The 13,248-nt window shown below is 39.9% G+C and overlaps 1 protein-coding gene across 1 annotated transcript in view; it reads right to left on the bottom strand.

Annotated features, from left to right (window-relative positions):
* Positions 1-8,254, bottom strand: part of HAAO (3-hydroxyanthranilate 3,4-dioxygenase) — a gene marked incomplete at both ends in the record, with an annotated part of 34,113 nt that extends 25,859 nt beyond the window's left edge. Inside the window, 2 exons of the mRNA XM_084283930.1 lie at positions 3,798-3,876; positions 8,175-8,254. Of these exons, the coding sequence (XP_084140056.1) occupies positions 3,798-3,876; positions 8,175-8,254 (159 nt within the window). The remainder of the gene's footprint in view (positions 1-3,797; positions 3,877-8,174) is intronic.
* Positions 8,255-13,248: the final 4,994 nt, after the last annotated feature.

Below are 13,248 nucleotides of genomic sequence, written 5' to 3'. Positions count from 1 at the left end.
TGGAGATTTGTTATGTTTAAGTGGTGGACTGAAATGGGTAAAGAGATGGGAGCCTAACTACTTTTCTGATCCTAGATTTAGCATATCTCACCTTCCCCCAAAGCAGCCCACACTGTGCAATAAATAAAATCTGAAACTGATTTTACTATAGTTAAGCTTTGTTATGATCATGGTTTTTATGTGTCATTAACGTCCTTTGAAGCAAACAGTTCCCTTCAGCTTTCACTTATCGTATAAATAAGGTGAATAAGATAAAAGAATAGCTTTTCCCCTACTCGGGCTTTGCAAGTAAGCAAAAATGCAGTAAATACACCGTGAATTTTGTGAGCTGTGTGAACACCTTAACTCTTCACGTCACAAATGCTATTGTATGATGAAAAGTTAAAGAAACCAAGTTATGTCTGGGACCTGAAAAACAGCTATGACCCTCAGCCATAAGGCGCTGAGCATTGTCAGGACTGGCATACAATCTTTCTATACAAGCTTTTCATCAGTACTTCATGAAGGGTTTGTATAAAAACTTACAAAACTAGATATGTATATATAGCACAATCTATTTAGTGCCTATTAAGAAAGTTTTGTCTGTGTAGCTATAAAAATGTTTTCTCACAGCATTTTGCTATTTTAACAGAAGATGTATGTCCTAAAGCAACATTTTGCTGTTTCAACAGAAAATGTATGTCCTAAAGCAAATACAGGAAAAAGAATGACTATGACATAGTGATAAATTAAAGCCAAAGAATGCAAATAGCTTATCTCTTGTAAGGTGCAGCTTTATTTTGCCATTTATAAAATCTGTCTGATAGAAAACAATGTCCTGGGTTTGAGACAGTACTTTTCTGCAGAAGGCTGGCAAATAAGTAGTGTGTCGAAAATTAGGAAGGAGCGAGGTATCAAGCTACATATTTAGGAAACCCCTGCTAAGCAGGAAAAAAAATTGTGAGACTGGGTACTGTTTTAGTCTCCATGGATGTAGATTCCAAATCAAATCTCCAGACCCTCTCATAATTAGCCATCAGAACCCATTTTCCTGATACAGCTGCACACTAAAGGTGCCAGCAGGGAACAGTTTAGGAGGAGGAGGATGCTCCTAAACCCTCATCTCTGTGTGTGAGCTGCTTCCTGCTGTGAACTGTGGGCTGACAGCACATGTGCCATAGGACACAATATAAGCTGTGACTAATAACAGGCACAAAATCATGTCTGAACAAATACAAACAATTCTAGTTAACTTTCCTTTCTAAACCATTTTTTGTGGGTATCAGAATACTAGTAGAACAGTATCAGCTACATTTGTGAAAAGGACTGTGAGTTTTTGCATTCATGATTTGGTTAACGGTATGCCTCTATTTTGGGTTTCAAATTATCACTCAGAACTATAAAGGATCTGTTTTGAATGTTTTTTTTTTTTTTTTTTTTTTTTTTTTTTTTAATCCCAATCCCTATTTATGAATATGCCCTTTTACTAGGAAACTCTCTTACAATTTTTAAATGAAAAACATAGATTTAAAAGATTCATTAGATCACTAGAAGGTGCAAATGTATGAGCATTGTGAAAAGAAAACAGCAATAACAAAAAACTGATGTAAATTATATTCATCTAACTTTTGTTTTATGGGAAGAAAAAAAGACAATTTTTTAAAATGCAACAGGATAGGAACTGCTCAGGGACCAAGAACAATCTAGCATAAACTGAGAGATGCAGGGAGAAGCAAGATCATAAAAAAAGAAATAAATATATTGTATTTATATACTTCATAGTTGGAAGGTATCCCTATCCGTAGGAGGGAGGTTGGAACTAGGTGATCTTTAAGGTCCCTTTTGACACAAACCAGTCTGTGATTCTGTATTCTGTGATATTTAGTACTTCAGTGCAGACTGTTATTCCAGTTCAACCTCAGCTTTTTTTTTTCTTCTTCTTTGTTTTGCTCTTAGTATATACATCTTGGATGTTCTTCAGAGCAAGAAAATAATTATATAAGAACAATTTTGTTAAGTTGCAGGAAAAAATAATTTGGACTCATTCACTTCCATATCTGCCTTCATTTTATGCTTGGTAGAAACTTAATGTCACTGACCTTAACAAAATTCACTTTGTTAATCTAACATATAACGCTTAAAAACATGCCATATAGATGTGATATTCTTTTCAGTGCTTTCTGAGCCGTCATGCTACAGATGTGGTTAATCCTCTCCCAAGGATGCAATCATGTTGACAAAACCACACTTTGTTTTCCCCAACTAAGTATCTCTGGAATTTCCTTGTCAAATACCTGCTAGATGGTAAATTCTTCTGGTCAGTGACAACTGCTTCGTACTGCACTGCCCTGAGGTCTGTCCTCCCTGCTTCCCACCCTGAGGGACCTGCCAACACGGTGCAGCTAACAAAAAGGGATATCCTGAATGTGATGGGTAGCCTGGTACCTTATCAGACACGGCCGTGCCCACAGCTGAGGGCAGGCTGTGAGAATAATGTTACAATTTTGATAGGTTTCCACCTTTTCTTCCGATATTCTATACTCGGCCCAACAGCTTCTCATTACTCAAAGCTTTGAGTTGCATGGCTTTGTTTTGATACAGAAGATACGCAGAGAAGGGGACTGATTTGAAAAATACATGTATGGAGAGATTCTATTCTCATAGAACCATTGGATATCCTGAGCTGGAAAGGACCTACAAGGATCATGGAAACCAACTCATGTGTACACCCAGAGCTTTGTCTGAGAGCTTTGTTGAGATAGTTCTTGAATTCCGGCAGCTCAGTGCTGTGACCACTGCCCTGGGGAGCCTGTCCCAGTGCCCGAGCACCCTCTGGGTGCAGACCCTTTCCCTAACCCCCAGCCTGACCCTCCCCTGTCCCAGCTCCATGCCCTTCCCTCGGGTCCTGTCGCTGTCCCCAGAGAGCAGAGCTCAGCGCCTGCCCCTCCGTTCCTCTCCTCACGGAGCTGCAGGCCGCCATGAGGCCTCCCCTCAGCCTGCTCTGCTCGGGGCTGAACAAACCCAGGGGCCTCAGCCGCTCCTTGTGCGTCTTCCCCTCCAGACCCTTCACCATCTTTACAGCCCTCCTTTGGATGCTCTCTAACAGTTTTATGTCCTTCTAGCACTGTGGGGCCCAAAGTGCAAATAGTACTTGAGGTGAGGCCACACCAGCACAGAGCAGAGCGGGACAATCCCTTCCCTGGACTGGCTGGCAGTGCTGTGCCTGATGCACGCCAGGGTATGGTTGGTTCTCCTGGTTGCCAGAGGACACACTGCTGGCTCATATTCAACTTGACAACAGTTAGAACCCCCAGATCTCTTTCTTTCGGAAAAGAGGATATTCCATAGGATATTCTTTATCCTTCAAAATATGAATGAAAGTAGAAAATGCTGATATCTTTCACAAAGCCCACAGGCTTGAAATTATATATATATATATTTTTTTTTTTCTGAAAATAATATTGATTTCTGAATTTCAAAATTACTTTTGAAATATAAACTGATAATCTGTAACAAAATATCACTTAAAAAATATTCTTACCTTTCTAAAGTGTCATTCCAAAATGTTGACATGACACATTTTGATGTGTAAAAGTACTTTCTCTAGTTTCCTGTTGAAAATGAACTATAGCAAAATAGATCTGATTTCAACACGTAGTTTATTTAAAAAGTAATTATGGTTCAGGTGTATAATTCTGTGTAAGACTTTGAATAGATCTAGTGAGTACAACACCACTGAGCCTGGCATTGCTAATCTGTAGCTTCAAATGTAGCTGCATTCTAACCATACAGATCAATTAAAACAACTTATAGGTTACCTCTTCTCCTTCTTCAATATGATAATCCTTCCTTTCATTTGGTCCTCCAACAAACATCACATTCAATTGATGTCGATGCCTAGAAAAGAAAAGTGACAATTTAAAGCTACCTCCATACATGGTGTCCCTTATTTCATGGATTTTTATTTTTATTTTTTACTTTTGTGATGCTTTGACTACAGTGAGTCAATGAAACAATAGCAAGTGACAAGTAGCAACAAGAATGAGAGAAAACACCTAGATGCATCTTCCTGCTCTGCCACTGGCCTGCTGGATGACCTGAGGCCATCTACTTCCCTCCTGGTGTTTTGGTTCCTCTAGCTGTGAAAAGAGAACGAAGGTACTTACCAACAGTGGAAAGAGCTTTGAACTGCAAAGACAAAGAATGATATGTAAAAGACAGGAAAGACAGGAAAAATGCCCTCTCAATTATTAGTTCAGGATAAAGGTAAATCTCTTTAAGCTTAATAAAGGTAAAATCATGCTGTGTTCCCAGGGGCAGAATTACTAGAGATTCTATTCTGATGGTAGGAATTATGAGCTAATTTCTCTTCTATTTATATCAGTTTTGCTGAGGTGGAACAACATTACAATGGTTTCTTTGTGGTTGTGGTTGATTCACAAAAAAGAGATTCAGGCCCTTTATCTTAATTCTGTCCCTTTTAAGAGTCTCAGCGAGCTATTTTCTCAGCTGTCACAAAGAATAGATAGAACTCCAATTATCTATCACTGCACATATCTTAATAAAGAGGTAAAGTAGCAGTTTTCTGTTTCCTTTGTGTGGGGAAAAAACCGCTATAAATCAGAATTGTTAACTGTGATTCAAAATTTATCCATAAGCTCTCTTTGACGTGTGAGCTGAAGGATGTTGACCTCTACTTTTCAATGAGGAAGTACTTGAGCTAACTGGAAATCCTAGTAATACAGAACCAGCAGGACTATGCTCCCCTACAATTCAGGAAAGAAATACATGCCTCTGTGTCAGCACTTCACAAGCCTTAATTGAGAGAAACCAAACTATTCTGAATTACTGAACGTATTTATTTGATCTGGTACTTATATCATGCTTACTTTGAAGAGAAGTTAAATTATAAAGAACACCACAGTAAGGATTAGTAAAGCAGAAATAACTGTTGTGACAAACCATTCCTTGATCAAATTAAAATCTAAAGAATTAAATTAGATTACAATACTTAAATTTACTATTCTCACCATGGGAACTTGTACACATTACAGCTCCTGGCTTCATGCCAGTATCTTAAAATAAGGAACTGAAATCAGAACTGACTCTATCAGGCAGATTTAATACTTGTTTTCAAGGACATGCTGAAATACTTCTGTATTAATGAACCCTTCTACTAGAGAAGGGTAGGAAGACCAAAGCAGTAACAACATAGCTAATTATTCATGAAATAAATTCAAATCAGCCCTGAAGAATAAGAGAAACATGATCTACGTGCATCATGTAGCCTACTTTTAAGATTAATTAATTTTTACAGAAACCCATTGTATTTGATTCAACTGATTGATTTTATTAGTTCAATAATTAAAGGGGAAGCTATTGCTCTCTAAACCATTGTTCCTTAACTTTTTGTTGAACTATTTGGCAAATCTAACATTAATTCTGGTACCCTATGGATTTAGTTTTGCATAATAAACTGGCAACAATGGGTTAATTCTTGCTTTGATTAAGAATTATACAATGGCACTTATCAAAAACTTCTAACTATCAAATACAAGCAGGAATTCAAAGAGGTTCGTTTGTCCACACTGCTAAATAAAGTTGTCCAGTTAATATAATTGCAGTGAAATAAGACAAATCATAAGAAAGAAAAGCAGGTTCATCTAAGACCGTCTGGGAGACAGTTAATGCAGTTTCAGTATCATAAAGGTTACAGGAGTGTGGAAATTACTTGATTGCATTATTTTTAGAATGAGCTGCTAATCAATGGCCTATTAAGTTTTACATACTCTTATATTTTTCTTCTTAATCACATAAAGAAAATGTGACCAGCAGGCAACCTTTTGAAAATGTCTCAAGACCACAAAGAATGAGATACTCCATGACTGTAATGAGGTCTCCTTACCTCCTTACAGTATCATATTCTGAACTCAAAGAAAAGCTTTAAAAGTGCCTTAGCAACCCTGTAAAAATCAGCTATCCCAAGCGTTCTGATTTTGCGCTAATTGCTCCTTGAGGTTAAAAAGTATTTAAGCTTGCAAGACAGTGTAATTAAAATATATATAATTAAGTTGTAGCTCTTACATCACGTAGTTTTCTTGACTCTGGTAAAACTCTAAGCGGATGATGATTCAGGAATTGAGGTTTTGTTTTGAAATCCCATACAGATACTTAAAACCTTTGATCATCACAATTGTATGGAACATAACTGAATGAAAGTCTGAAAGCTGTAACAAATTTAGAGATGGGAAGTCTTACTGATACACTGTAAGACCTATATTTTAACCTTTAATTCTCTTTTGAAACTTAGGATCTTAAGTTACTTTATTTATTTTTTTTTTTAAGGTGTTTGCCTTCTTGCAGTGTAGAAGGCAGTGAGAAGATTTCTTTATACATCTGCACTCGGCATATAAAGTATCAAAGCCTTTGAAAACAATCTTGGAAATCTATTAGTCACATCTTGGAAAATTGCCTAAAGCTTTTTTGGAAAATCCTGAAAAAATGTAGATATCACTAGGAGCAGGTGGTGAGAAACTCAGTATCTATATAGTACATGGCTTTTCTCTCCTCCTCCACAGGCTGAAGCTTCAATGGAGAAATTGATTTATTTTTTTTTTTTATTTTTTAATCTATGCAAGCGTTATCATGAAAAAATGTTCCTTGTTTCACTCTAGCTTTTTACAGTGTTTATGGGGGAGACTCATCAACATCAAGGATTTAGGGATACGTGTAACTTTCTGACCTTTGATAGACCTCATATTTCAGAGTTACTTCAGAATTACACAGAGCTGCTGGTAGGCTGTGCAGAGTAGTGCAGTAATAACAAAAAGGTTAATTTTACTGATGAAGAATGAAAAAATGAATATTTCACATACTCTAAAATACTAAAGCTTTACCACTGTCATTGGTAAGCTTCAGAAATAGATATGCTTTTATGCTTCCTAAATCCATTCTCAAAATGAAAGAAATGAAAGCACTTGTAAAAAGACACTTTCTTCTCTTTCCCACTGTGAAACTATTGCAGTGACTCAAGTTTCATAATTTCTCATTTAGAACATAAACTGTAGATTCAACAGAGACATCTTGCTAAGGATGTACCTCTTACCTTATTTTTGTCTTGCAGCTTTGAATGGAAATTAGTATCACTGCCACTGCTACAGTAGTGCCAAATCAGCTTTTGATTAGAGGTAGCAGTTCAGGGCAGGGGCAACAGGCATATTCTTTGCTATTGTAGTTGTTAAAATTCAAATGGAAGAAAAATATAGAAGAGCAAGGACACCTGCTTTTCATGTTCTTCATAAAACTCAGTCTTCTATAATTTCTCGTACATTATCCTTTCTTATGAAAACCTTCATATAGAGGCAATGTTGGACTACATGTATTGTCCTCAAGTTCACTGATAAAAGAAATCCTTGGTAACACAACTAGAATGTGCCACACGTTGGATCACTTACACTGGAACTTGTTCATGGACTTTGACGCTGGCAATATGAATACTGTAAACCTGCATAATACCCACACTTTTTTCTTATATTAGCTGTATAATTATTCAGGATACAGTTCATAGCTCCAAGCTGTCAGTCAGTGCCCCGCAATGTTGCCTTTTTAGCCTCATGCTGTGTTCAGAGCATCCTGCCCTGCCCTGACAGCTCAGAAATGCCCTGGAAACCTGCTCTTTCAGCCCTGCTCCCCATTGATTCTCCTTATCTTCATGTGATATGCCCTGTCAGTTTTGATTGCTCCTGCAGATTCAGCTCCTCTGCAATACTGGAATGACCCTTAGCAGCTCTAGCAGCTGTTCCAGGTTGTAAGATGGCAGCATGAATCTATTTGCTAAATCTTACGGTCTATGGATGCAATGCCATCTCCTCAGATTTCTATGAGGTTATTGTCAAAGGGCATGACACAAAGTCCCTTAGCAGCCTAATTGCCTACAAGAGACTTTGAATTGGGGCAGACATATTGAAACTGATCTTCACAGCTTCTGCAGAGTTACCACAAAAAGATTTCAGTTAGTTCCTGTCCTTCAAAACTGCGGTATGACTGGCTGTAGCCTGAGAGGAACTACGGTTCCTTACTAGTCTTTACCACGTATGCATTTTAGCAGTTTCCTCTGTTAGCTAAGAATATTTATATATCTAAGAACAACATTTAAAACAAACAAACAAAAAAAAAACCCACCCTCATTTACTCACATAAGTTTATTGCACACAGGAGGTAAAAAGGCTGCCTTGTTTTCTTCTATCCATTTTCTGACATTTACCAGAAGCTCCATGGTCCACCAGCTACGAAACTTCTGATGAAGATGAAGTTTGCATAGTGCTTGCTCTGTGAGCAAGCTATGTGTGACTCCATCCCCCCAGTTCAGGGATTGGTTGGTAGAAGAGGTGTCTTCAGGCTTAAGTGTCAAAGGGGACAGGTCCATCAGCCAAAGGTCACTTTGCAAAGAGTGCTCATGCTCCAGCAGCTTAGCTAATAATTGACCAGCATTTTTTTTTTAAAAATAAATATTTTCATCTGAGACTCCTACTGCCCACAGGAGGTTGCTTCCTTCTCTTTACGGCATCAGCCGCAGTAAAGAAACTTTCTCTGTATAGAAACTGCCTTGCTACGTACAGTTATGAAAACTTGGGCACTTAATAGAAACATCAGGTTTCAAAGCTAAATGCAGCTTGAGAGCCATTGCTCAAAGTTTAACTACATGTATACAATATAGATAAAATGTATTTTTATACATACTTAAATATCTATGTGTTTCAGGCATGATAATAGAGTCCTATTTCCTTTTCCCACCTTTCTCCAACCTTGTTAGGCTGAATGATTGAGCTTGTGATTGAAAATACTGGGAACTACTTCTGCCAAATAACAAAAATAAAAATGTCTCCTGCATTTGTAAGACCAAAAGCAGTTGTTCATAAACAATCTTTTTAATTTGTCTCAGTCTTTGCCAGGATTGTGGCAGGCCTTGTTGGAGAGCTGAATGTGGTTCTGTGATGCCCTTTGGGAAAATGCAGCATGCTGTCATCAAATTACCAGGCAAAGAAATGGAGAATTATCAGGCATTCCTGGTCTGTATTAGGCTTTATTCCTTCACTGGTGTCTTTTGCATGTCTATGAAGTTCCTAATAAAATCGATCACTGCTTCCCCCTCCTCCTTCACTTCTAATAACCAAATCTATAAACATTTATTTTCAAACTTGGACTACACGATATGGGTGGCTGACAAAAAAAAAAAAGTCATTACAAAATGACAGAGCTTTTCAGTTGCTATTGATATAGCTTAGTCTTCTGACTACATCTATACTATGCTTAGCGTGTCAGTGTGCATGGGTATAAGAGTATCATATGATTTGTTTAGAAGTGAGCTGTATAGCTGCCGTGACTTGTGCATATGGGCTGTGCAGCTTCTGGATTGATGAGTCAGGATACTGGAATGATATAAACTCGGGAGTTCTTTAGCTTGTGCCATTATAACTTTCCTATGGGTGGAAAAAAGAAAAGTGATAGAATGTGAGTTGAAACTAATATTGGACTCTTCTATCAGTAAGTGTGAGGGTGACTCTGCTTTACTTTCATCTCTATGACTTCTCTGCAATTTAATTTAAACTTCTTACATAATTGATCCAAAAAACTCCATTCATTTTGGGATACAAAAATCCACATGGGGATTACAGTTCTGCTATATTTATACAGTCATAATGGTATTGGCAATACTTTTATCTGATATAAGCCCAGAGTATGTATTATTTCACTCAATTATAAATAATAATAAAAAATGTAACATTATTTATTTAGCACATGAAATTTCTACCATCAGAATGACTGTGGTGAAACATCACTGTGTAGCAAAGTCATTAGGCCTGGTTTTGGACCTACAGACAGGAACATTTTGGTGCTTTTTGCACTGTAGGCTGATGGCATGCTATTTAGCTATGAAGGAAAGCAATCTTCCATTTAAAATGCTTTCACTGAGAGGACTGTGACCCAGCCAGAACTGAAGACTCTCTTAATGACAATGGTTTTGTAAAGCTTTACCTCATTGTTAGTAACAGGTATTGAAGAGCAGGACTCCATTTGTCAGGCGTAAAAAACAAGAGGTTGTATAGATTCACAGCAGGAAAAAACTAAAAAGGTCCTGGACTTGATAGAGCTGATATTAATGCACAAGTTTTAACTGCAGGGTTATGCTGTCTCAAACCCCTACTCTCATCACTAGTCTCTGCTCTTTTCCCCGCTAGGTAGAATACAAGGTGCTATTACCTGCAGAGAAAACTATCTGTCACAGGCTGATAAATCCATTTTTATGGCTAGAGTGAGGTATGGGGAAAAAAAAAAAAAAAAAAGAAAAAAAAATATAGCTAGAACTACTCAGGGAGTGCACCAATGAAGTTCACTTTTAAAATCCACCATTACCAGGAATCTGCGGTTATGGTCACAGGAGCAGTACTTTCTGCAACCCTCGGAAATCAGTGCATTTTGAAAAAAGCAGTTAATGGGCTCTCCATGTGTGCAGCAGGTATAAGGGAACATTGCTTCTTTTGAGGAGGGATAAGAAATGGTCTGTGCAGCCTGGAAGTAGTGGGCCATGAAACCCTGTTTCTGTGAAGTAAGTGTATTGGAGAGGCAAAGAAAAGAGCGAGTGTTGCAGGCTCTGTGAGTTTCAGGTAAGTATGGACACTTCATGACCTAAGTGGGGACCTGGATTTTTCTGGCTAGTCCGCTTTGCTGTGGCTCTTCACATCCATCAAAGTCTGTTCCAGCAACTCAGGTTTCTACATCTGCTTTCGGCTCAGATCCTTCCCTCAGGTAGGGAAGGCAAAGGCTCTCGACTCGTCAGCTTTTGCTGACAGAGTTGTGCAAGACTACTGAAGCACAAAACTGCTCCTCAAAAATAAGCCATCTTTTACATTATGGGTGCAGGAAAAAGCAATAGTGAGAAAAAAAAAAAAAAAAACAACAAACACCTGAACATGCTTTCTTTTCTTTTCTTTTCTTTTTTTTTTTTTTTTAATCAATTCTGTTCTTTCTCTGCTATAAAAGATTCTTTGAGAACAAACAAATAAATATATATATATACCCTTTATTAAAATGAAAACGTTATATAATTATTTATAGTTTTAAAATCCCATGTAGTTGTTGGAAATAAAATCAAATTTTTAACAAACCTACTACGTGAGTACAGTTATGTTCCCACCTACAAACTCACGCGGCCAATTTTTTACTATTTGATTTATAAACATGGTATCAAGGGCCTCAGTATTGGTGGGGACACATGCAGGAAACAAGTGGATCACATAGCACAGTAGAAGAACTAAACATCCCACAAAATTTACTAGGATCTTTACTATTGCTGACACTATTACTTTTATGGGAAGGCTGATTGAAATACAACAGCAGTGATTATCATTTATATGCAAATAACAAAAGCAAAAACACTCGGTCCTCCTCTTGCCTGAGTCTAAGGCTGAAGCTGCAATAAAGAACTCGTCATAGCTTCAGCTTTGATTCTTCCTGACAATTTTTTATTCTCTAAACGGACACCTGTTTGGATGAAATTGTACAAAGATTGCTGCAAACATAATATAGTATATTTTATTTGCTGGTGTAATGATGCACTGGTAAGGGTAACGAAAGTAGCTGCAGTTTTCTCGTATGGGAACTAAATCTATGTGATAATATAAAACTGCTCTAAGAAATGAACTGACAGCAATTTTCTTCTCTCCACCATCATCTTCATCAACAGCCAGATACAGCAATTGCACGATACTTCACCTGTCAGTGGTGTATACCAGTGAAACATATTCCAAATAGTGCCCACAGTAATAGCACCAGCAACAGAACAGCTGTCTTGACAAGCAAGAAGCATCCTGTCTCTGTCCAGAAGTTTCCAAATGTTTCTGCTCAGTTATGAATAGGAGGTAGGAGGAAGAGGTAATGAACTCACGTACCACTCAGTCTTGGAGGTCGCTGCTATCTGCTTGAAACTGGCCGAGTGCCCGTCCCCTGCTGCCAGGCCATAAATATTTCAGTTTAGAGGCCATGGAAGTCCAGGCACTGTGGGGCACTGTACAATCATCCACTCGGCAATGACAGGTCCAGAGCTTGTTACCTTGCTCATGCTTCGGAGATGTAGAAAGCAGAATGCTTTCTGGTAATTGTGCCCGTAACCCAGCAGAGCTCTCTCGGTTCTAGGAACATAAATACGGTGACAGCTTAATGATAGCAGGAAAAATAGAAAGGGTATGTCCTTGTGTCAACTGTAACAGGACTGGAGCATTAAATAGGGTTTAAATGCCACACAGAGATAGTGGAATTGACCGAGCTGACTGCAAAGTTCACGTTGGCAGCGTACCTTATCAACAGACACACACGTATGGCTGTGTTTGTTCCTAATAACTGTTTCTCAGCACGTAGTACACCATATGCATGCACTGTGCTTTGTTCTACGCATAAGCACCGGCTGTCTTTTAGCAATGGTCGCTGACAATTCAGCGTTTTCGGAGCAGGCCACCTGCCCGGGGCCCTCCCAGCGGACGGGCCGAGCTCTCCCCGCCGCCACCGGCCGGCGGGCCCGCAGGGGGCGGGAGGCCTCATCCCGGGCCCCGCCGCCGCTCCCCGCCCTCCCGCACCTCACGGCGCCGCCCTCCCGGGACGGGAGCCTCCTGCCCGGCCGTGCCGGCCCCCTCCCTGCGCCGCCGGTAACGGCGAGGGCCCGGCGGCGGCCGGGGGTCGGGGCGCGACGGGGCCATTCGGCGTCGCGGGCGGGCGGCCCGCCGCCATTTCCCGGCCGGCGCCCGGCGAGTGGTTGATAAAGCGTTCGGGAGGAGTTGGTGTCAGGGCTCCAGTGGCGCAATCGGTTAGCGCGCGGTACTTATACAGCAGTACTAAAGCCGAGCAATGCCGAGGTTGTGAGTTCGAGCCTCACCTGGAGCACAGAGCTTTTTTTGGGGAGGGGAAGACGGATTTTTTGGGGAGCGCTCCGCGGGAAGAGAAGAAACGCGAAAAGTTCACGGAAAAATTATGCGTGGGCCTGCACGCGTGCACCCTGCAGGGCCGGGGAGGTGCTGGAGCACGTCCAAGGGGCGGCTGCGTGCAGCTGAGCGGGCTGCTGGTGGTCGGGAAGGCAGGCAGGCAGCGCCTGCTTGAGGCCGGGGTTTAAAAGATGCATCTGCAAGCATGGAAACACGCTGAGGTCTGCGCTGTTTAGCGTAGCCTTTCGGTGTGGAATAGTTACCGCTTTCCTTGTACCAGCTGCATGCGTCGCCCTGC

Source organism: Netta rufina (assembly GCF_964035555.1).
Source record: "Netta rufina genome assembly, chromosome: 3".
Classification (NCBI taxonomy): Eukaryota; Metazoa; Chordata; class Aves; order Anseriformes; family Anatidae; genus Netta; species Netta rufina.
This window is presented reverse-complemented; position numbering and strand designations above follow the sequence as displayed.